The 24,718-nt window shown below is 42.5% G+C and overlaps 2 protein-coding genes and 1 long non-coding RNA gene across 36 annotated transcripts in view; 2 read left to right on the plus strand and 1 right to left on the minus strand.

Moving 5' to 3' along the window:
* The window catches only part of CELF1 (CUGBP Elav-like family member 1), a 59,284-nt gene extending 48,947 nt beyond the window's left edge, over positions 1-10,337 (plus strand). For 26 of the 34 annotated variants that reach the window (XM_021533271.3, XM_031505039.3, XM_085581727.1 and 23 more), the window contains one exon: positions 1,473-10,337. In XM_021533271.3, coding sequence (XP_021388946.1) covers positions 1,473-1,600 — 128 coding nt within the window. In that variant the 3' untranslated portion in view covers positions 1,601-10,337. The remainder of the gene's footprint in view (positions 1-1,472) is intronic. The other 8 variants (XM_085581745.1, XM_085581752.1, XM_085581756.1 and 5 more) reach the window with 1 other exon arrangement.
* On the minus strand, positions 8,853-24,274 carry LOC146767322 (uncharacterized). The gene is made up of 2 exons (XR_014956003.1): positions 23,565-24,274; positions 8,853-21,920 (listed from the first exon to the last, which is right to left on the minus strand). It is a non-coding gene; the product is annotated as an uncharacterized LOC146767322 (long non-coding RNA).
* Positions 14,875-24,466, plus strand: RAPSN (receptor associated protein of the synapse). The gene is made up of 8 exons (XM_021533287.3): positions 14,875-15,090; positions 17,668-18,006; positions 19,208-19,366; positions 19,695-19,793; positions 19,891-20,013; positions 22,601-22,654; positions 23,248-23,447; positions 24,234-24,466. The coding sequence occupies exons 1-8, from the start codon at positions 14,875-14,877 to the stop codon at positions 24,304-24,306; spliced, it is 1,263 nt and encodes a 420-aa protein (XP_021388962.1). The 3' UTR covers positions 24,307-24,466.
* The last annotated feature ends 252 nt before the right edge of the window (positions 24,467-24,718 follow it).

Here is a 24,718-nt window from a genome sequence, read left to right on the forward strand (position 1 = left end):
GGGTGCATGGGCACTGGAGCATGCTCCCCAGGGAAGTGGTCACAGCACCAGCTTGATAGAGTTCAAGAAGTGTTTGGAAAGTGCTCTCAGGTGAACAGGGTGATTCTCAGGGACTTCAGTGATCTTTGTGGATCCATTCCAACAACTCAGGATACTTTGTCATTCTAATAAATCATTATCTGTAAAAAGGTGGCTTTTATAGTAATCTCTTTTTCAGTATATTGTCTAGCCTAGCTATTAAGGAAGTGGGGAATTCTATATATTCCTAATAAATAAACCAAATGCTTCCATCAATAAACTGCATTTTCCTGAATTTCAATGTGACTTTTTGCTTTTCACAGTTTCATACTGTTGTGCCCTATTATAGTGTTCTGGCTCTAGATAATTTTCCCTGAGATCAGCTCAGTTGGTTAGAGCACTGTGCTAATTATGGGTTCAATCCCCTTGTGGGCCATTCACTTAGGAGTTGGATTCCTTGAGCCTTGTGGATCCCTTCTAATTCAGAATGATATGTGATTATTATTTGTAATCCTGAGATAGTTCTTCCTCTTGCCTCTTCCTGTCTTTTCAATAATTTCAATAATAATTTGTATCTATTACTTAGTACATTATGATAATTAATTATTTGTATTAATATCTTTATAGATATAACTATTGTGGGTACCATACTGCATTTTTGTAGTGCCATAAGCTCTCATGACTGTTTTGATAGATGGAGATTCGTTGTGATGGAATAGGAGAGGTGCACCTTCCTCTATGTTTTTGATAGCTTTGTGTCTACATAAAATCCTGAATTTTTTCCTATTTGAGTCAAAAAGATGTGGACACTCTGATGCTTTGTGAGAGCACAGAAATATGCTGATCATTCAGTTATAGCACCTATATATGGACACATAGCCATTGACTGGAGTGGGAGTTATTCTCACTCCAGGCATTGAGTGGAGTTATTTAAAATAGGCTCCTTCAAAACACTGGAGAAGTTTATTTCCAGGATAATCTTTTCCAGGAATGATACGCAACCTCCCATCTGAGAGCAACCTAAACACAGTAGTGGTACCAGTGCTACCCTTCCTTGGCAGCTATTTCACTTCAAACAAATCTGCTCCCATAATGTCATGAGGGTGATTTCCATCTTGTATCTTTAATGAGCTCTTGCATCTGGATGAACATTTTCCAGGTTTGATTTTCTCCCAGGTATGAGTTCTTATGAACAGCACTACTTATTTTGTTGATAGACTAAAAAATGTTAATTTCCTGAGCTGTGTAATGTTCTGGCCAAAGTTTCATAAGTCAGAAAGCAATAATTTGTTTGAGAGCCTTTAGAAGCTATGAGGAGTCTGAAACAGTTATGAGCTTCTGAAAATGGCACTTCATGCAAACCTCTCTGACCTTGTGAGTGCCTCATTTCCAGTTGTGAGTAGCCATTACGGGCAGCTCTGGCATGGGGTAATTGTGTGTTTTCCTCTCCTCAGGTTTTGTAAGTTACGACAATCCTGTCTCTGCGCAGGCTGCCATTCAGTCAATGAACGGCTTCCAGATCGGCATGAAGCGGCTGAAAGTGCAGCTCAAGCGCTCCAAGAATGACAGCAAGCCATACTGAGCACACCTCCCCTCTGGGACTGGAGTGAGAAGGATCTTCTGGTAAGTTGGAGAGGAGCACACTTAGTGATTCGAAGCCCTAAGGCTGTGTTTTTACAGTCCTGGAAGCTGATCCATGCCTTCTATCTGGCACATCTTCCCTTGAAGACTCTGCTGCAGCCTCTGCTGAGAATCCTGCTTCGGATGGAGGACAAGTTTGTGCTTTTGTTTCCAGTGTTTTACTTTGGAGTTTAGGTGCCATATCGCTGAGGTTTTTTTTTTTGTTTTGTTTTGTTTTGTTTTCATTTTTTTTTCCCTTATTTGAAGTTTGCTGTGTTTGTAACCAGTGTGTGTTGAGAAGGACCAATGCCAGCTCCTTGCGAGTGGGGAGAGAAGGTTAAAGGGAGCAGTAGAAACTGACACCACACTGCCTTGGGGTAGAGAAGAGAAGGGAAAGCAGAAATAACACAGAACAGCTGATGAAAACAAAGATAGGCAAGGAGAACAGAGTCCTGGGTAAGAAAGAATCAACTCCATGTAGCCTTTGTTATGCCCCATGTGCTCTTTGGAATTTCCTTAACTGTATACCACAGTGGGGATTTATTAAATCATCTCTAAAGCAGATGGGCTAAAAGGGTGAACACATTAACAAGCCAAAGGAAAACTGCAGTGATTTTTTTTTTTTTTTGCTGTATATAAACTAGGGTTTATATAGCAGTGTGAATGTACACAGCACTTTATAAAACTATTAGATAATGTCTCTGCCCAGAAAATTTCACTCCCTGTCTACAGTGGAATAGTAATGAGATGCAGTGAATTTCTCCATGTATAAGAAAACTTAAACTATGTACTTCATCTAGGTTTTGTGGAAGGGTAGAGGCAGCTTAACTGGATGAATACATGTGGATCTGGAAACAATAAACTTTAGATCCCTGGTAACCTGCAGAAATTTTTGACAATTTTTCTTCTTAACAGTTGATCCAATTGCCCATTTCTATGGAATAATGTCCTTTTTTTGCAGAGATTGCTATGAATTCCTTTTCATAAGCATAATGTAAGTGCTGATTATTTACTGAAATAATAACTTTCTATTTTGTTGGGGTTTTTTGTTGTTTTTTTTTTAAATGAACAAAATTCATGCAGTGATTTGGTCTAGTAATTAGATGTATCTCTCTGCTGCAGTTTTCCTTTAAGGTGGTGTGTACCAGTGCAAAACAGGCTAAACCAGGAGCTGTGGAACCAGAGTATTGAGCCATTCAGTCTTTTTCTGCCTTTTGGTACAAGCTGATATCTTTTATATTGAAGGAAAATGGAACGCACCCCTTAACTGAACACACGCTTTTTCTGCACACCAGTGAAATTGCTAGTGCATTGCTAAGGACCTTTGATATTCACTGGTTTTAGGGGGCTCAAAGGACTTTTGACACTCTGGCCTGAGCTGTTTGAAGAAATCTGTGTAGAGTTCCATTTTAAAACCACCAAAATCCACCTCTGTCACAAGAGGAAGTTTACAATTTCTGTGTCTTTAACAGAAGTTTGATTTACCTCATAATATCTCTTTTTCCTTGTTTTCTTTGTACTCCTGAAATGTAAGGCTGTTTCCCAGGGCTCCAGCTAACACTGCAGTCTGGGAGCCAGCTGCTAAATGATGTGTGTGGGTCAGACATGAGGTCAGGACTTCGTGTTCTGCTCCAGCAGGAGGAGCACTAAACCCATCAAACCTGAGATCTCGGGTCTGAATCCCCACTTGTGTGCCGTGATCTGTTGGGAATCTTGGGCATTTCCAGGGACTGGGCCCCCTGGGATCTCAAACCTCAGAATTACAAGGCCTGATATGTAACACCTGAGGGGAGCCCTTTCCAGTTCTTAGATTGAAAATCAAACAGTTGATGTCAATCTGTCCGTATTGATGGCAGACAGATAAATCTGTCAGTATTATTTAAATAATTTTGTGGTGGCAAAGTTTCAAAGGCCAGATTGCCAAATTTCCCCGTTATGCTGGCATGTGGTACCCTTCTATGTTAATTATTTGAATCTCTCTAGAAACATAAACATACACTGAGGTGAACCATGTACACTTGAATTCTGCACCATAGGAAAGATGTGTCCTGATTTTCTGAGAAAAGAGTGTTGGAGTGTGAAGGCCTCCAGGGTGTTAATGGGAATTTTTTATATATATATATATAAATTATATACTTTTCAAAAAAAGGAAAAAAAAAACCTTAAAAAAACATAGTTGGGAGCAACTGCTCCAAGTGCAACCTGCTGTAACCAAGAATGTTGTTTCTATTTTTATAGAAGTTTTATACCGCTCCAGGGTGGAGAATATTTATTACCTAAATTATTTCACTGGAAAAAAAAGGCCAGGGTTTTGTAGAATCCTGAATGTGATTGTTTTACACACATAATGATGTGTATGATTGAAACTACTGATTTTCAGTGGCCTGTTTGCAGCCCAACAACTGCTAAATGAGGAAGATGAATGCTGTGAACCAGTGGAGGAGAGCACTGTGCTCTGGGGTCTCTACAGTCACTCTTACCTTCTTTGCATCCTACCCTACTGTACTATCTAAGACCTTTGTCCTGTTTTTCTTTTAGCCTGATGCTCTGGCCTCTTTACTAGTCATTTCAGTTGCCCAAAATTAGATATTTTAGCTTCTTCATCCTATACTGTGTCCTCAATACTGTAACTTACAGATCAAGCTTGGCATTGTTGCAAACAGGTGTGACTCCTAGTAATTTTAGGAGATTCACCAGTTTACACTGTGGCTTAGTTTGATCAGTGACTCCTCCCAGACATAATCACCTTAAGACACCTAACTTGGGCTAGCTCTTGTGCCTTACTGGCGTAACTAAGTATTGCCAAAAAGAAAAAGAAAATAAATCTATGCAGGTTGAATTTTAAAAGATGTTATCCTCAGATGGTTTGAATCAATGCAGTTCAGCTCTCTGAACGCAGTAGAGCTGCATCAGTTTTCACCAGCTGAAGATGTTGCCCTTTTTGTGTATTTGTTTCAGATTTCCCTTGGTGTATCAATGTGTATGTTGCCAAAGTTAATAAATGTATCAAGTTTGTGACTTGGGCAGATTTTTTTTTTCTGATAACAAAACTGATCAGATAAAGTCAACATTTCTGTGTCTGTCTGGTGGCTGCTGCTGATTGTGGGGATTTAGGCTGTTCTTGCCTTTCAGTCTTAAGCTAGTTTTCTTCCTCACACATTAGCAGTGAAGTCTGGGATTCCGGGGACTTGGGGCTTTTAAATTTTTAGTTCATATCATGCTCTCATTCAAGTGCAAACCAAGTCAGTGTCAAATTCCCTATTTCCTGGATAGTAAGATAAGAGTTGGGGAGTTCAAATAAGCTGCGGAAGGTTGGCTAAAACAGCCACATGGACAAAGTATGCTATATGCTTAGAACCAAAGAACCTGATTTCCTACAAGAAAAGCTAAAAGAACTTCTGATGGAATAGGATTCCTTATTATGTGTGACACCAGGAAATACTTAAAATATTTTTAGTCTACAAAGTGGAAATGGTCTACTTAATAGATTTATTCTTTTTCTCAGGAGATATTTGATTTTGCTGCTGTAACAAGGTGAAAGAATTATGAACTTAGTGTGATACTGCTTAGTGTCAGTACTAAAGTAAATGAAATCATCGTTTCTTCAGTCCCCTAGATAATCAACTGTCCAAAATAGGATAGTTCTTTGTAGTTTAGCTTTTTTATAATACAAGGCTGGCATTATTTAAAAATCCCAGCTCAGAAGAATCTCACTGGCAAATGCATCTATCAGGAAAAAGTTTTTCACCTGAATACTGAAAGTCACATATTACAATAATTCTATCATGCATGATTAATCCAACTGAACTGGTAATGGCTGTGGATTAGGGAAGAACAACAAAGCAGAATGAAGTTGTTCCTATTTTATTTGGAAATACCTAAAAACAACTTGGATAAAGGAAATTGCAAATGAAGGGTGCAACTATGAACAGGTAAAATGCTTTGAAAGCTTCTTGTTGCAGACATTTAAACCTAAAGATAATTGATATCCCTAGCATACCTGCCACAAAATATAAAACACAGAAGGCAGAATTATCACTGTTGTGAGAATAAAACAAGGACAAACTGGAATAACTTCCTCTAAGTCATTAAGAGCTTGTCCAGCATCTCATGGTTCTGTTTTATAGGCCAGTCTTCCCACACGGCTTGGATAAAACTCAGTCTTTGCCCTCAACATAGCTGAGAGAAATATTTGAAAAAACCTTATCAAGAAAATCCCGAGACAAACCAAAGAATATCAGTGGTGCATGCTAAGATGTCACTTGATTTCATGCTTCTTACTGTTTCTCATGCCTCAGTTCATTATGAATTTGCTTTTCTGGTTTAAGAGTGAAATCTTGCACCTGTCTGCAAATTATCTAGCGTATTTCTTGAAATACAGAAACAAGTGCAAGAGTTGCATTGTACTCTGTTTGCTGGAGTTGGTTTAAACTCTGTACTAAAGTCCTTTCCCTTTATTGGAAGGCATGAAAAGCAAATTAATCTCAGCAGTTCTAATAAGAGGAGCATTGCTGATTTAGTAGACAATGTGCTTCTTGTTGCTTTGGAACAAGAATGCAACACTTGCTATTCTCAAATGATGTTAGATAATATGCAAATCTCACCTTGTTCTAGTCTGTAACCAGAAGCTTTGAGATGTGCTGAAGATTAAGGCCACAAACAGAAGCTAAAGGGGAGTTGGGGGTGTAGGGAGGCAGAATAAGAAAGCAAACCATTTCCTCTCTCTTCTGCCTCCCACTCTGATCCCAAAACGTTCCTTGCAGCTCACAAGTTGAGGGGAGGGAAGAGAGGTATTTATGTCACTTAATATAAGAATTATTTTTTTATAAACTCTTCAAGTAAATTTCAGGAAACACATTTTTTCTGCTCATCAAACTGGCAACAGTGACTGTAGAGCTTCTCAGAGCCCAGAATCTCCTCCTCATGAAGCCAGGGAGCTGAGGGCTGTTACATAAAAGGTTGGGAATGGAAAATCCCTGTGCAGGTCTAATGGTATGACAAGTGCTCAGCTAGGACAAGTCTTAACTTGCAGTCAAGTCTTAAGGAATTCTTCTCTGATGTGTGGGCTTTTTGTCTTGTATAATCTTTTTTTTTTTCCCTTTTCCAAATCACCCACCCCCAGTTACATGGGCTCCTAGGGAATGAGAAGAGACTAGCTAAAGGAAAGAACGTGGATTTGCTGGGCTACTACTGCCTAAGAACTTCCCATGTTAGAGTGCAAGAAAAGTCTCAAACGTCAAACCACCTGTGAATCCCTTGTGTCCTCTGTCTTGTCTCTCATGGTCTCAGTCTCTGTGGGCAAATTTTTGCCCTGGAGTCATATTTTTTGGAATCGGTCTCCTGGGGAGGGAGTTTACTCTGTTCTAAACAGAAGTAGTAGACACACTGGGCACGGGGCAAGGTGAATGCATTCTAACCAGTGTGTCACTGGCTGTGGAATGCTCTGCAGACTGGGTGCTGAGAGTGAAATCCAGGCCTCTGCTTCCATTTGGTTTCTGGCAGTTTGATGTTTACTTGGTGTCCTTCATGTACTTTGACTTTTACTTGTCCATCGTTGGCATGTGCTGCCCTTCCCTGTCAACTCCCTTCCCCAGGAGATCTCATTGTACAGTGCCCATTCTTGTTCTCTCTCTCCGTGTTTGGATGTACTGCTCTGTGTAACTCAGTGGGTCTCCCTCTTTCTGGTTTGTTTTTTTTTCTAGATTCCTGCCGTTTGTTCATCGTTGTGCCTAAAGCATGTCGATGTGGCGTTCAAGTACATCGTCCAAATCCTTGTCTCTTCAGCTTCTCTGATGCTTGAACTCTCACCTTTGACCTTGTGTTGACCTTTGATGCTGATGTGTATTTTTATTATGTTTGTTTCTTTTCTTTTTGTTTTCTTTTTTTTTCTTTTTTTTTCTTTTTTTTTCTTTTTTTTTTTTTTTTTTGTGCTGCCAAATTGGTTTTGCTAGAAAGACTGCTGAAGGGGAAATATTTAAACTTGCATTTGAATATAAAAGAATTTCTATTTTTCTAGACCTTCGTAAGATAACCACTTGATTTTGTGAATCTGATTCTTTGTAATTTGTCTTCAGAGCAGCCTTGCTAGCATACCTTGTAGAATATTTGTATTTCTGTGAACATACAGCAAATCACTTTCTAGGCTTAGTTTTTTCTGTGTGCTTAGTTTTAAAAACACAGTTCAAAGAAAAAGTTAATTATATGGTGTGACTCAATCTTTCAGGAGACTTCCTAGTCACATTTTGCTGATCTGGTTTCTGTGCTTGAGGAGACAGCATGTGTTTTTATGAGTTCAAACTTGTGACTTGAAGTGGCATCAACAGAAAACACTTGAACTAGGTTTTCCTCTGATTGTAGCTACATTTTTGCCCTGATATTTACAGATTTTTTTTTTTTTCCCCTGCTTCCCTGTGTGATTACCAGTCTGCAGTGAAAATTTGATCAAAATTGATGTTGTATTTTGTTAAGCTCTGGCATGCTTGGGTTTTTTTTGTAACTACAATCTCCTCAGCAAAATGTGATGTTTTTGTTTTAATCTTTCAAACTAAGATAGTGCCCAGAAATGTTGTGCATGTTTCCTGCTGTTTTCTTCACACCCTCGTATATATCACCTTCACCTCTCTGTTTTCTATAGTTTGTGCAAAAACTGAGCAATTTAGTGGGTTTCAAAGGTATCCTTTAAATTGGTGGTTTTGGTATGACAAATATCTGATCAGAAGCCACCCGAGGGCATATCTACCTGTGCACTTAGACTGTCTGCCTGACAGAGCACCTGGACCTTGCTCCATCTCCAGTGCTGTCAGAAGCTCTGAGGGTGCTTGGTTACACTGTTCCCCTAGTGGAAGTTTTGGTGGAAGAGGATAGCTGGGAGCAGGAAGGAAACAGAACAATATTTCTGTTTCCAAACCTGTCTTAAACTAGGGCTCATTTCAAACACTGAGCATTTTGTACAACTCAGGGCACATTTCTCTGAAGTCCAGCCCCAATACCATAAGTCAGAGTTTGATGGTAGGATTCTGAAAGGATCTAAGTTAGCTCATGAAATAAAGTGTTTTAAATTTCCCAGAGAAAGCGTTTGTAACACTGGTTCTACAACTGCTGGCTCTTTTCCCAAATGACAAGCACAATACAACAGCCTCTGAAGCTGTTACCTGAACAGGGTACCATCCCCAGCTCTCTTTTCAAGGGCCTTTGCTGGGGAATCTCTGCGGAGATTTTTTTTTTTAGTTTTTGTTTAGTTTTTAATTGGGTAATGAGCTGAGCAGTTTTTATGGCTTGCAGGATGAACTAGAACAGGTTACTGGTCTCTGGGTAGCAGGCTTCCCCTGCCCTACATCCCATCTGCACAGGTAGAAACTGGGAAGTAGCTTCTAGATGAAGGCACCTGAAGAGGCTGTGCTGTGATAAGTTTCAGTCAGAAGCAGCAGCAAGCTAGTGTAGGTCTCTTAAAATTGAAATAATGTGAAATGGAATTCCAGGAGAAGGGTTTTTGCTGAGAAAACAAGTAGAATTTGATGGGATAGAAATCTTCATTTTGTCCAGTGTTTGGGATAATGTAAAGATGCAAAGATTGTTTTCTGTCCTACTCCTGAGTTGGTTGAGGATGCTGTATTCTCACTAGGTGTTGACCAGACTTGTGTAGACAGTCCTTAATGTGCTTACAAAAGAGAGCAATTTGAATATGATATATGTACCTGGGAGTGAATCGTGAGGCTGAATGAAAAAGGGTAGAGGCTCACTGATATGGGAAGTAGGGTTGGGGGCTGGCTGCTGTTAGTCCCACAGTCTGAATGCACAGGGCTGTGTGCCAGGGGCACAGATAGCCTGCAGTGTGTGGAGGAGCTGCCCGTACATTTCTGTACGTGTGCGTTTGGTTCCATAAGGAACCTTGGGGAAACCTGTGGAAAAATATCTGAAGAAAACCAAAATGCCAAATGTTGGTTGTTTCTTTCCTTTTCTTCTTTCCTTTTCTTCCTTTGGTTGTTTTAATTGTTCTGTGGTGGTTTTAATGGATTTGAGACAGTGGAGCAGCAGCTGCCTTTCTGATTTTTGGCTGCTTTTTGTGAATAATTTAAAAAGAAAATTTACATTTTGGAGACAAACCTGTGGGCTTTTTTATTGGTACAAACATTGTATTTAACACTAGGGGTTTTGTACAGTTTTTTGCCTTTTCTACTAGAAAACAATGTAAAGTGATTCACAATGTGATGAGAAAACAAATTGCCACTATGACCAAATGTAGAGTCTGTTCTGCAGTTAACGGGATTTAATCAACTCGAAGTCGTGGTTCAGTCGTAGAAATGCTTTTCTTTACCTTGTTTGAGCTGTTCCTTTTTTTCTTGTTTTGATTTGCAAAACAAAATGTCTTTTTGTGTGAAATTGTGTTGTACTCTGTAGAGAATTACAGATTTTACTTTAATGGTTTAAAAAGCAGAGGAGCGCGTGTTGCTTTTCTGATCTGATCGCAGAGTTTGTGTAGTGGATTTAAAAATGAAAAGATTTGTTACAAGTTTGGAACAAGCGAGTATGTGTTAAAGGAATTTTCTTCCTTTTGTGTGTGTGTGTTTTTTTTTTCTTTCTGTCCCAAAGGGCAACTTAAAGCTGTTTTAATTGCACAGACACACCGACAACAAGTCATTTTGTATATGCCAAGTGTGGTACCTTCCTTTGTTTATTTGCTATTAAACTGTTTGAGAAGAGTCCTTGTGTGTTGTATTTGTGTCTTAAACTTGAGGTTCTTTTTTGGATCCAAGGGTGAGAAGATGACGAGAGATGTGAGAAAAGTATTTTACAGCTTCTTAGCTGTGAGACACAAAAATATTCATGGCCCAATACCACGTGTTCCAATATCACAGTATCACCCTGGACTTCTGTGTAAAAGTACTGTACTTTTACTTCTGAGCTACTTTGAGTGGAAATGGAAAAGGTTTTCTGGTTGATATACATCCATTTTGGATCATTTGACAGTTAAGTCCCCTTCAGATACAGAAAAGCTGAGGATCTTGGATAATGCAAATACGTGCAATACTTGGGAGTGAGGAGTAGGCATATCCAGCCTCACAGAACTGGTGCCGTGCAGCCACTTGCTTGTCCATGCACTTGTGCTCAGGGTGTTTCAGGGTGGTTCAATACCTTGGGCAGAGCAGCAGCCCTCAGCTCTGCAGGAGCAGCACCAGTGTGTGGTGCTGTGTGGGATTAGAGAGGCACCATCTTATGCCACTCTCACAAGCTGCACACTTGCCACTGCCTCCTTCCCCTTACACAGCCAAGCTGGCTGAATCTATCCTGGTTCTGCAACATCAAAGTACCTGCAGCCCTCAGTGCTCCTGATCCTGGAAATAGTACACAGGGAAACTGCAAATGGATTTGGATTACTTACTAGTGATAAGCAAAGGCTACCTGCTTTGCTCATAGAACTAAGATATCTTTTATGATATCTTATTTCAAATCAATAAAAAGTATTTAGCATAGCCAAAGCATAATTCATTTAGAAACCTGCCACAAGTTTGACACGAATATTGCTTCTCTCTCAAAAGGAAAGTACCACAATGGCCATGATTTTGCTGCATTTCTGAAAGCTCCTAAAATTCCCTGATGTTATTCCTTCCTTCTGCTATCTTGCATCTTGGAGACTTGCAAGCAGTTTTAGGACAGCTATGTTTCTCCTCCATGTCCTTTTCTGTGTTATCTGGCATACTCTTTTCACCCCATCACTTCCTACATGATTGTAAATCCGAGAGCACTTGCAAAGCATCAGGATTCAGTGCTGCATTCTTTGCCCTGAGCACACCAATTGCAGCACGAGGCACAGAGCCACCTGTTACAGACTGTGCTGGGATCCCTGCAGTTAATTTGCAGCTGTTGAGAAGAGAGGCTGGAGGGATTTCAGTTTAGATACAACTTGCGGCCAAGGATGGACAGAAACATATGAATCAGAAAAAAAAAAAGGGTTTGTTGAGGCAGAATGGAAGATTCCAGCTTGTGTAGAAAGTTCACTCACTTTGTCTTACAAAATCAAAGCTTTGCCAGCTACATCTTACGGAACTGACACCAGATCCCTTTTGGGTGAGTGGGGTTTTTTTATTTTTTGAAGGTTTTTTCTTCAATTCAAAAGGCCACCACCAATCAGCATGCAGTCAAACTACACCTAAGAGTCTGTGTATTAATCTCTGAAAATAATCAGCATTTTCACATTAATTGTTACATTTATCAGCATTTGTAGGAAATACACAAAGTTGTAGATGAAATCCTGATGCTGGATGTTCTAGGATAAACCTTTTTCCTCTCACATCCACCTCCACCTTTCACTATTTGTTTTGACTCCAGTCTTCCTGACTTTACCTGCCACATTCTGCTCTCTTCATGCGGCCAGGAGTCACCAGGGACATTATGAAGAGCATGGGGGGGAGGAGGAGAAGCAGGTCAGTGTGGTCACTCTGAAGAAGTGAGTGCATGATGAGCCACACTGCATGTATGACAGGTAAGATTCCCTAATTTGATGTTGCCAAGCACCGTTCAGGCTCATTTATTTGCACTTCCTGAGGAGAAACTAGATTGTTAACTTTAGAATCTGTACCTGAATATTGAATGAATTATAGCTATCTTGAGCCACAGACAGATGCCATTGCTTTTTTTGAAGTAGCACAGGCAGGCAGTATTCATCTTTTATCCCTCCTTATTTAGACAGCTGCAGCTGGGCTCAGAGTGGTCTGTTCCATATCAGAGCATGTTCCTGATTTTTTGAAAATGATCAGTTTCAATTTGATGGATTTAGCCCTTATTTTACTAGGGTGTTTTTATCTGAACAGGTGAGTTGCAAATTGATTCCTAAGAAACTAAATACTGTTTCATAGTGCTCAAAAGCAAAGAGCTAAAGTGAGGTTAACAAAATGCAGGGCAGATCATCTCCTGTTAGGTGGGTTTTGTCAGGCTGCAAGGCACCCTCTTCATTTTGGCTGTGCTGTGTGGGGAATGGAGCAGTGCTTTGCTGACATGGTCCAAAAGAATCTCATGATGAGTTTACGTTACAGGCAGCTCACTTGTGGAAGGTTAATTTTGCAAAGTAGTCTGATCTACCAAGAATGGTAAAATTTTTGTTTTCCCCATTCCTGAGTCCTGGCTTGATTCTGTTACAGAGCAGGCTCCTAGTGGCTGCTTTCCTGGCCTCTTAACTTCTCCAACTCTAGAAATCTGAATGGCCTCACCATTGTCAATGCTTTCCATGGGGACTGATCTTCTGCATCTTGTTTCCATCCCACCACTTACATCTAGAGAGACATAAAATAATTACTGCAAGGAGGAGAGATTTTTTAATATTCTAAATCGGACTTCTATGCAAGTCCTCAACTCTATAAAGTACCTAGCTTACAATTTTAATAGTGCTGCTGAAGGGATTTTCGCACATTAACCAGCAATGCCTCACCATTAGTTTTCTTCAGCTTCTGTAGATTTTTCCATAGTGTCTACTTCCAGAGTTTGAGACTACATAGAGTCTATGCTGAAATATCTAACACATTACATCTCTGAAAAACAAAGCTAAGTTAAATAATGTAAGTATCATAGTGTATATGAGCTCCCAAAAGAGAATCAGTCTTATTGTAGCAAAACACTTCTACAATTTATAACATTTTTCTTTTTGAAATACTTTTCTGAGGGAATTTTGGATACAGATGTAATCCCTTAAGATCATGACTGCTATGATGTAAAGCCTCTTGGTAGGCTATTGTTCCTTATTTTGTGTCCTGCTTTCCTTAAGGATATTACCTTAGGAAGGCTCCCTTGGGTTTTTGTTGACAGATCAGGATAGCTTGATTAGTACCCTTTGAGGTGATTCTGTAGGTATTTATATATTTATACTTTGCCTGGGGAAGAACTGCTATCAAATTCACCAAGAAGCAGGGAGGCAGCTGGAGGCATGTCTGGTTTTGCAGGCAGGTCTGTTAAAACCTCAAATTGTTTCTCTTTGCCCAGTAAAAGGATCACAAAACTGGTTCCTGGAACTTCTGCATCTGAAAAACATTCTATATCCCTGTAGCATTCTCCATCTGCCACCCTTTTCCCAGGTTTGGTGAATCTTCTTAAGGACTGAATAAATCTCTAGACCACCAAGGCTGCAGCACACTGGTGAGAGTATTAAATGTGACTCCTGGAGGAACCAGTCTGATTTTTTTAACAGAGTGTGGGAGACATAAAGCTATCTTTTAATGGGGCTAACACTTCTCCTGCGATCAAAAAGTGCAGATACCTGTTGTTCTGTGTCTTTATTGTTATTCATCATAAAAGATCGTCAAGTTCTGGATGCAGAACTTAAGCAGTGCCATTGACAACTTTTGGAGGACTACCACACTCATCACAGGGAGCGACATTCAGTCAAAAACAAAGGTTTTTAGGATGGTTTGCTCCTTGTCCCTAAACTTAGGATGTCAGAGGTGTATTTGCAGCAAATCTGTGACAGAGCTGACCTATGTCCATAAAAACAGTCCAAACAAGGTCTTCAAAAGGGAGGCTGATTTCGTGCCTAGCAAAATATCAAGTACATTGTTGCAAGAGTAACAGTGTGGGTGTGTACACACTGAAGTTTTTACCTGGTTCACACCTGACTTTTAATAAATATATTTTTCCTAAAGCTACTGTTCTATCTGAGTCTGCTTCCTCCCAAGCTAGCCCACCACCAGCACTACTTGTCTAAGGGGATGGCCAGAGAGGAAAGAGACAGTCGAGGCAACCCGAGGCTGTGACTGCAGCCAATTGTTTCTCCCTGGGGTATTTATAAGCTGCATACTGGCGGGCAGGGGTGGGCAGTTGGCACCATGACCTTGGGAGCCGGGGAGCCTGACTAGAATTCCTGGGAGCCACGTGAGCTAGAGTGGCAGGAGCAGCTGCAGCCAATGGGGAGGAGACCAGCACTGCTGTTCAGATTGAGTTTCACTCCTGTGGCTTGGGATTTTTCTCTTTCTCTCCCTGTCGTGCTTTTCCTCTTTGTTTACGGGATTGGACCGACAAATGCACTGATGGAGCCCTAGGAAGCAAGATGTTTGCCTAGTGGATTTGGGATCCTGCCTTCAGTGCTGACCAACCACTTCTTGCCATTGCCTACCACAGCTCCAGCCCCCTGACATGGCTGGGCTCTTATGGCTCTGGGCCCTCTGAGCACACAACCCGCCCTCTTCCAGTGGGGCATTTTACGTTGTGTTCTCTTGTAAGCACGTCCTTTTTGCTATCCTTAGAGGTTAGTGTATGAGGCTTTTTAATCCATGGGAGATGGGCCAGGACCAGACAAAGCAACAGATAGAGAAAGGACTCCATCTTTACCAGTCTAACCAGACCGAAAAGGCCCTGCGAGTCTGGATGAGGGTTTTGGAGAAGTCTGCGGATCCTGCTGGCAGGTTTCGGGTTTTGGGTTGCCTCATCACTGCTCATGCAGAGATGGGCAGATACAAAGACATGCTGAAGGTAAGGTGAACTGGAGATGAATGCATGCCATTGTGTCGCACCCACGATGGAATGTGGCTGGAGATCAGAACCTGAAGTGGGGGGTGTTTTGTGTGTAACAGAAAATAGCAGCTATTGAATGCATGTTCTGGGCTGCTGTAATCACTGTGCTCACCAAGAGCTCCAGCCCACAAGACACACAGAACATGATTTTTCACTGGGCCTGGTTCATCAGGATTCCTTGGTTAATTAAGTTCTCCAGTTATTCATGGGAAGCTGTCTTGTTATTTCCCACATACAGGCACACCATGTTATCAGGGTTCAGGAACAGGTATGAGAACAGAGCCTTTGTCCAACTACAAGCTGTTTACAGTGTGTATGTCAGCATAAAAAGAGAACTCCAAGTGGATTCTGTAGAATAATTATCGATCTTGTGGAGACAAGTCTGTTATCTTGTTCAGCTTCTGGCTGATATCTAATACAGATCTTATATGGGGGTTTTCTAATTGCAATTATTTTTTTTGCCAGGGGCTGATTAAGAGGGAAAAGAAGATGCTGTTTTGGTGAGGTAATTGAGACATCCCAGATGTCTCACAGTTTAGGTCAGAGAGCAGCTTCCAGTTGTCAGGACAGTATAGAAGGAAGAAAGAAGGATATGGGGCTTGATGGAAGAGTGGTAACAAGTAGCTGAAGTTACACTTCAAGCACATGAGGATAAACAGTTTAATTAAATGAACAAAAAGAAGCTGGTGTGTGGATCTGAGAACAAAGAGCATGTGTACAGAGAGCAGCAGGCAGCATTTGGGAGGGCAACTCAAGAATCTGTAAGACAAGGCAAGAGAGTGTTGTAATAGTCTTAAGAAACTATCCCAGCCTGAAATAGGGTCTTACTGAAGGGCTTTGATATTATTGTCCTGATGTTTTGCGTTGCCTCTTACTAGACTGGCTATTATAAGCATTTAGAACAAAATGTAAAGGGGGTGTCGACATCTCATTGAAAAGTTTTTGGTAGCTCTGTTTGGAATTGGAGTGGGGAGAGAGGCACACCCTCCTGATGAAGCCATGCACATGTCAAAGCCCTATATTGAAATCAAATACTTAGGATGAAGAAGAAAGGAGAGGTATTAATACACTAGGAAAACATTTCAAGATAAACAATTCTGTTAAGTGGTGTGAAATTAGGTGCTGGCAAAAACAACAGACTGACTGGAGAAGAAATAAGAAAAAAGGGCAAGATGTAGCTACCTGAAGGAAATACTGAATACTTCATGGAGAGAGAAAAAAAAAAAATTAAGGCAAAGGAGTGAGTTTAGTATACCCAAACATAATTCCTTACCTGAGAAGAGAACAGAAAGTGGGATCAGAGTTGGTGAATTTTAGTTCTTCGCAGTATTAGGAAGGAAAAATGGCTTCAATCAAACTGAAGAATTTACACAGCAACTGGTCAAAGGACAGAGAAAGGAGAACTTTAGCAATAAGCCATTGAGAGAGGAAATATCAGGACAAAAAGGGTCAGAATTTAAGGCATGAAATAAAAAGTGATTTAAGAAGAGTTGTGATGCTCAACCTCTCTTGGAGAGGAAAAATTACTTTGCACCAAGAGAAAAGGCTGTGGCAATCTGGAAATGCTGAAGAACTTGTGCAAAGTTAAGGGAATGTAGGGAAGCATGAGCTAGCGTGCATCACTGAGTCCACACAGGAGCTTTCCTAAACTGTAATGGAAACCAAGAAGATAATTACAAACCCAACATACACAATTTATGGTTGGTGATGTTTGGGAGTTTTGTTTGGGGTTTTTTTTGTGGTTTTGTTTTCTTTTGTTTTTTGGGGTTTTGTGTGTGTGATTTTTTAATTTGGTTTGGGGTTTTTTTGTTTCCAAAGAATGCAAAATGTTCTAGTAGCCTAAATTATTATGTGTAGCCACAACATAAAAAGGAAGTAATTTATTTCTTTGGAATTTGCCATCCATAATCCTAACTGATAATGTCTAATGAAAACTGCTAACTATTTACCTTTGCTACTGATATTAAATCAAACCAGTAGTGTGCTTGCTTCATCACAAAACATAAGAGTTACTGCTTAGAAAAGTTTGCCACCTGAAAGACTTCATTTAAGACAGCAGTACTCAACAAATCCTGGAGGTTATAGAACTAAAACTGTCAAGATCAAGACTGCAATTTTTTAGTAGAAAATTCATTAAAGAAGTAGCTTATTTTCTTTGATTAACAGTATTTTAATAGCTTAGGAATTCCAGAGAAAGTGGGATACATTACACGGAGTGAAAGATAACAGAACTGCATTGTTTCAGATGTTTCATCTGAAATATCACCAGCTTCTCTTTAGGGCCATTTAACAGCTATTCATCTTCCCTGCCCAGAGACTGTGCGAAGGGAGGGAGAGGTTTCTTCTGAGACTTCACAGGCCTTTTAAACCCCCAGATAACTGCTCCGTGCATACAATGCTTCTCCATGTGTTTATGGCCTTGTCTGCCCTGCTCAGACGATCCTCTTCTCCAGTACAGGGTGCTACTCTGTGGGTGCTTGAGCTGTATTTAAATAAACTACACACTTCTGTAAACACTATCTTCTCTACTTAAAGTTTGCAGTGGTCCAGATTGACACAGCGCGGGAGCTGGAAGACCCAGATTTCCTTACAGAGAGCTACCTAAACCTGGCTCGCAGCAATGAGAAACTCTGTGAATTCCAGAAAACAATCTCTTACTGTAAGACGTGTCTGAACATGCAGGGTACCACTGTGAGCATGCAGCTGAATGGCCAGGTGAGCCTCAGCATGGGCAATGCCTTCTTGGGCCTCAGCATTTTCCAGAAGGCTTTGGAGTGCTTTGAGAAAGCTTTACGCTATGCACACAACAACGATGACAAGATGCTGGAGTGTCGAGTCTGCTGCAGCCTCGGGAACTTCTACACCCAGATAAAGGTACAGTAACCTAAGGGAGAGGAGTGATTGCCCCACAGATTCAGGGAAGCATTAGAAATCACGTGAATTTCAGCCTCTGTCGTTCCTATAGGAAGTGAAGTACCGAGAGAGTATTGTAAGCTAAAATCCCTTCCTAAAATCCAAATGGAGTACTCTCCTCCACAGTAAGGATGGGAGGATTAGTGTCATGTTTACACAGCACAGTAGAAGCAGCTGTGAATATGTGTGTTGAAAAGATCAAACTTAGCTTCAAAGAAGATCACATCAGAGACACAGGGCTGGCAGCCAAAACTCATGGATTCTCTATTTCTACCACTATTGTAGGCAAATAGCTGCCAACAAGCAGCTGTAGGTAAAACCAGGCAGGGACTGAGCACAGGGGTGATTTGCCAGCTCTAACTTATGGTATAAACAGCAAAAAATATGTTTTTCTCACAAAGACTTGATTTCTTCACTCATAGAAGACTCATCACGTGAAGTGTGGTGACCAAAAATAAAGTAACATTGTGCTGAATGGTGTGAAATAAGAAGGAGAAAGAAAATTTGAGAAGCTGTGGTTTCCTTTGTGCATTGTGGAGAATTAAAAAAATATGAGGACTTTTTCACTTCTGCAGTCTCATACAACTTACTTGAGAATGGTTTTAGATATTAAGATAAGTTTTACATAATTATTGTAAAATAATATTTATTTCTAACATGCTTTTAATGCAAAAAGAAGATGTTTAAAATGTATTATTACTTGTTGTGAATTGATGAGGCCAGGAGTCTTGGTTCCTCTTCCCTGCAATGATGGATAATGAGCTTCTCGGAGAGCCAGACTCACCATTTAGAGAAAATGAAGGCTCCATGTAGATGTTACAAGTAGGGATGATGTAAGAGCAGAGAAGGTTTTCAGCCTTTGCTTACAGAGGGTAAATGGTTCCTGCAGAATAAAGTTAATGGCATACTACATCAAATTCCTTTGCTGGGCCATTGCCCCAATGTCTTCGAACCAGAGAATAAGAAGAATTCAGTATATGGCAATTCCATCTTTCACAATTTGATACCCACCAAAATACTGCACGTGGAAGAGGAGCAGCATGAGTTTAAAGATGTACAGCTGTTGCAGGGTTAGTAAATAAAAATAGCGGGTCTTTTTCCTTCTCTCCTTTTTAATTTATTTTTGCTGTGACTGCTGTCTGTGTGCTTGTGTGCCTTACAGGACTATGAGAAAGCCTTGTTTTTCCCATGTAAAGCTGCTGAACTGGTGAATGACTACGGGAAGGGCTGGAGCCTGAAGTACCGTGCCATGAGCCAGTACCACATGGCTGTGGCCTATCGGAAGCTGGGGCGCCTGGCAGACGCCATGGATTGCTGTGAGGTACGGGGCACGGGCAGAGCTGGGGGGTCTGCCAGGGGATCCTGCCACGCCACTGGAGCAAGAGAGATGCCCTGCCACTCACACTTTACTGTAAATCCTCCTGCTGCCTTCCAGTCTTAGAGCAGTGGTTTCTGTAGCCCAGAGGGCTTCAAAATTTGGGTCTATGAATGGCCCTTGGTTAGGAACATGTGAAAAATATTTTCCTTGCCTTAAAAGATGATGCCACTTCTTTGGAGCTGAGCTTTCAGTAGCTGGAGCGCAAAGTCCCAGCCTTGCTGTTTTGAACCAGGAACAAGCTGTTCTACTGACCAGAGGCAATTTCTTTCAGGAGTCCATGAAGATTGCCCTGCAGCATGGTGACCGGCCTCTGCAAGCACTGTGTCTGCTCTGCTTTGCAGATATCCATCGCAGTCGCAGGGACGTGCAGGTACAGCCCCTTCCTGCCAGGAAGGATAGGGGGAATAGCAAGAGGGCATTAAAAGCAGTTCATAGCAAAACATGTGTTCTCCTCCCTGCTTCTGCAGACAGCCTTCCCTCGGTATGATTCTTCCATGAGCATCATGACAGAGATTGGAAACCGCCTGGGCCTGATCCAGGTGCTGCTAGGAGTGACTAAGTGCTGGATGATTCAAAAGGAGCTGGACAAGGTCAGTTGCAAGCTTGTTTCTACAGAGGCTTGTAGGACAAGATTAGAGTACAGTCGTGTACTGCACGGTGGTGAGGGTACAGTTCAGAAGAGACCTACACCCCTTTGGTTCTACCAACAGGGTCCATCGTTGCTTGTAGAGTTCTAATTCTCTGAATGGTTTCTCTCAGCCAGGAATTTGAAACTAATGGCAGGAACATCCACTCTGAGTCAGGCTGCTAAGTTACAGAATTGCTTCATTAGTCAATCCTGATGACTTTTAAGCTCTATACTGAGAAACCAGCACTGGAGGAAGGAAGCCTTATGGTCTGAAATAGATTCCCCTGCTCACTTTTTGGTTATATGACTAAGCTCACTGATGTGCTAATGATGTTTAGACAGCTCTACAGCTCCACCATGTGCTTTGCAGGCAAACGTGGCATAAAATTCCTGGAGAAACTTTGATGTGTAAACTGTAAACTCTGATGTGAAACAGAGGAACGAGAGCGGGAATTTATTTGGGACTAGACAACCAGTCAATATAGAACAAGGGGGTGAAGCTACTTATTTTGAAAATGCTCAGGCAGTGAGTACGTGTGTTGAAGTCCAGACTCCACTAGATGCAGCACACTGCACGGCAGGAACATTACTCACCCACGATATTAAATGCTCAAAGGTTAGCCCTGAACTAGCTCTGAACAACTGTACACAGTGCCACATCAAGATGCTGGTTGGGTCCAAGTATGATGAAAATTCACTCTTATCGCTCATATTGAGACACCAAAAATTTTAGGACAAATGAAGCATCTCACATATCAGTATGTCCAGTTTATGTCAGAATAGACAAGTTCAGGGTGCTGTCAGCATCTGAGTGCCTCCGTCAGGGAATCAGCTGGGTGAGACACACTGTTCAATCACAGTAAGTAAACAGAGTGCTAGCAACGGGAGAAGAAACTATGGAAAGTTAGCTCAGTATCAAAAGAATGGGACAGGACACAGCAGGTAGTCCTCTGCAGGAGAGAATATTCAGAGCACTCATCAAACTCTTACATTCACTGTTTCTATGTTGAGCCACTGTGATATCAAGCAGCTCTCACTGTGAGAACATGATGAGGGCTTTGCACAGAATTCCCATCTCACCAAATCCCACAGAAGAAAGTGGAGGAATCTTGTATTCTGTTCCAGGCATTAGGGGAAGTCTGCCCTGCTGGGTCGGGAACCTTATGTCTGTTGACCAAATGTGACCTCCTTAGATGTCAAATCCCTGAATATTCACCCAAGCCTGTTCTTCAACTTGCCAGTTTCCATTTCTCATATGACTCATTCCTATATCAGCTACTTGGTAAAGCAATTTGCTAACTTTCCAACTTGCAGTTTCCCTATTTTTGCTCAAGCTTCCTCCATCTTCCCGGTCTCTTCGGACAGTCAGTCCATTTCATTTGCATGTAATGTAATCAGTGCTATTCCAAATCCTCACAGGCTGCTTACAGCTTGCTTGCCCTCATTCTTGTGCAGTCTCATATTCCTGTCCAAGAAAAAGTGTCCCCTAGACTTGTCAACATCATCTTTTCCCCTACCCCACACATTTCACTTTGATTCTTGCTCACAGTCATTAATTTCAGGAGTTTCCAGTAGACACTCAGTCTTCCTAAGCACAGTTCCCAGTTATGTTCTCCCTGCTGGCCTTTAGTTCCTGCTTCCCTCTCTTACCATTTCCTTATCCTTGGCTGTTGCTGCCACCACAAGTCTAATGCCATCTCCTCTGCATTCACAGCACATTTTTGCATCTCATCTGGTCCTTTCCTCCTACAATAGCAGTAACGCCAAATTATAGGGTAGAAATTTTATAATGTTCCTCCTGAAAACTGCTGCATCACAAGGGAGACATCTTCTTCCCCTTGGACAAATAGGAAGCAGATCCCAATAGCTCTGGAAAAGAGAAACTAATTATCAGAACAGCAAGGAACACTGTGACATGTATGTGAAAGTAGGGAGTCATTTGGAATGACAGCTGCTGTGCTAAATATTTCCTTCAGATTTTAAAAATGGATAGCAGAACACTCCTACATCACACCATGTGTAAGTAAGGCTAGGTGGATATATGAATTGCAGGGAAAAAACAGATGAGTGTGGTGTATTGGTGCTGGTGATCCCTTTCCTCACTTCTGGTACAAGTTAAATTAAAGTTGCCTGACAATTATTGAGCCTGCAAGGTAGGATGGGGACAAGGCTTGCTCTGCTAGTGCTCCATCCCAGCCCCAGATGAGCATGTGAGACGGAGTTGAAATAAGTCTCTACTCTCTCTGCTTGGGGACCAGCCTCTGCCAACACTGACATTGAGTGTCTGCGACAGAAATGTAGCTCTTGCATTACTTGTGGTCTTTCAGAAGCCAACCTTTTCTCATGGATTAATTTTTGGGAGGGGAGGGAAATCTGCCCTCCCAAAAAAGCCTTTTTGATTCTTCAGTGTTGCAGGGATACTTGTTAATCCAAATTTTACTCTGTACTTCTTTACCTCTTCTTTTTTAATAATGCTCATAGGACATTCATACAAGACTGTTTTTCATATATTTGGCTGAGAACTAACAACCACTGCTCTCAATTCACAGGCTCTGGAGAGCATTGAAAAGGCACAGGAGCTGGCAGAGGGACTAGGCAACAAGGTAGGATCCTACAGCTTCTTTTCAGCACTCTTCATAGTCTTGTGTCAGGCAATATAAGATGTGAAAGATTGAATTATTCAGGCTTGTTGTTGCTCATTAGCATTCCTATTAACTAGTGAGTGTTTGGGACTTGTTTTGTCAGGAAGTGTTTGGTTGTGGGCAGTTGCACAGATAATCACCAGTTTGCAAGTCTGAAAAGTGAGTGAGGAGTCACAACTGGATAGGCATAGGAGAATGGGAAGCAGTGAAAATGGGGTGTGAAACAGGCAGAGAACTAGACGATCAGAGGTCTCTTCCTGAAAAACATTTTTGCCCTGAATAGCTGCTGAACTGTGTGCTGGCTGGAGGCGAAGGAAATGAAATACACTGTATATCAGAAGTAGCTCAGGGAAACCATGAGTGGAAGAGCTGCTGAGTGTCTCAAACCTGGTGGTACCTTTTGTGACACAAAGAAGAAGAGTTAATGACAGGAATTGTTGAGCCTGCTGATGTTTCTCCAGCTGGCTGATGGGGCTGTGGCATTCCCACTCCTGTTTCTGCTCTGTGTTCACCCTATCGTTCACTTGTCTTATGTTTCTGTCCTTCACGTGCAGCTCGGCCTGCTGAAGCTCCACTGCCTGTGTGAAAGGATCTATCGCACGAAGGAGCAGCAGCAAGAATTGCGTGACCATGTAGTGAAGTTCCATGAATGTGTGGAGGAGATGGAGCTGTACTGTGGCATGTGTGGAGAGTCCATTGGGGAGAAGAACAACCAGCTCCAGGCACTACCTTGCTCCCACTTCTTCCACTTGAAGTAATTAGCTGGAAGTACTAAAATTATTGTGATGACAGTCACAGGAAAGAGCTGCTTATGCCCAGAGTAATCCTATGCATGCTGCTCCCCGGGTTTTTGTCTTGATTACCTGCTTACCTTTGTCTTGATCCTGCCTTGCAGGATCCCATTGCAGTGCTAAGAGTCTCACAGCCTTGGAGGGTGAGATTTAGCCATCATACCCATCGCACTCCCACTTGTCCTCTAAATAATTATTCACTGATGTCCTCACTTTGTAGGTGATCAACCCAGTTCACAGATTCTTATTTGATTCCTCCTGGGGAATCAGTTCTTCACTCCCAGGGTCAGTTTGGGCTTTTCCCGAGCCCACTCACTTTCTCCCTTGGCTAGTGGCACACAGACATGAAGTTGTCCATACTGTTATGCTACCGGCATGAAAAAAGTTAGCTGCACCATCACTTTACGGTAAAAGAAACACGAGTATTACAAAACACTCTGAAAACTAATCTGAAAACTAAACTTTAGTAACAAAGTCTCACACTGACACCAGAATTAGCATCAAACTACTGGGCAGTGAGACATGCCCGACGAGCTCTGTGGACTTGTCTCCAGCAGTGCAGGAACAAACTCTCGTACAGGAGTTTGCCGAAGTGCCTCGCTGGAAGGGAAGGGAGAGGGATGCAGTCTCTGCCCGTGGCGGGAGGGCCCACGGGGAGCAGCTCTGTGGTGAACAACAGCCGTGGAGCCGCGCTGGGGGAGCCTCCGCCCGCGGAGAGCCCTCACCGACCCGACCTCCTCCCGTTGCAGGTGCCTGCAGACCAACGGGACCCGCGGCTGCCCCAACTGCCGCCGCTTGTCGGTGAAGCCCGGCTACGTCTGAGCGCCGCGGGCTCGGCCGCGGGCTGACGGAGCCGCTCCGGGCCCCCTCGGGCTGTGCCCGCCGGGGGCGTCCTCGGCCTCCCCTGCGCGGGACCCGCGGCCCCGCTCCCTTCCCCCTGGCTGCTGTGTACGGGCACTGCTGTAATAAAGGCTTTCTCCGGGAGACCGCCCCGTCTGCCTCCAGCGCTCCGGGCCCCGCCCCGCCATGGCGCCGCCGCCGCCATCACTCAGCAGGTTTGGGGCGGCACGTGACCCGCCGGCCGCTCCCCGCCGCGCCGGCAGATTCGGCACGGCCGCGGCAGCGGGGGCCGGCCCCGGGGCGGCGGCAGCGCCGGGGCAGGGCAGGCTGCGCGGAACCCCCGGCCCGCACGGCCCGCACGGCCCGCCCGCGCCGCCGCCCCCGCCCCGCGCCG

The sequence above is a fragment of the Lonchura striata genome, chromosome 5, assembly GCF_050655825.1.
Source record: "Lonchura striata isolate lonStrDom1 chromosome 5, ASM5065582v1, whole genome shotgun sequence".
Taxonomy (NCBI): domain Eukaryota; kingdom Metazoa; phylum Chordata; class Aves; order Passeriformes; family Estrildidae; genus Lonchura; species Lonchura striata.

Coding starts and splice junctions, on each gene's coding strand:
- RAPSN (XM_021533287.3), top strand. CDS start 14,875: ATGAGGCTTTTTAATCCATGGGAGATGGGCCAGGACCAGACAAAGCAA. Junction 15,091..17,667: donor GATACAAAGACATGCTGAAG/GTAAGGTGAACT, acceptor CTCTACTTAAAG/TTTGCAGTGGTCCAGATTGA. Junction 19,794..19,890: donor GCAGTCGCAGGGACGTGCAG/GTACAGCCCCTT, acceptor CTGCTTCTGCAG/ACAGCCTTCCCTCGGTATGA.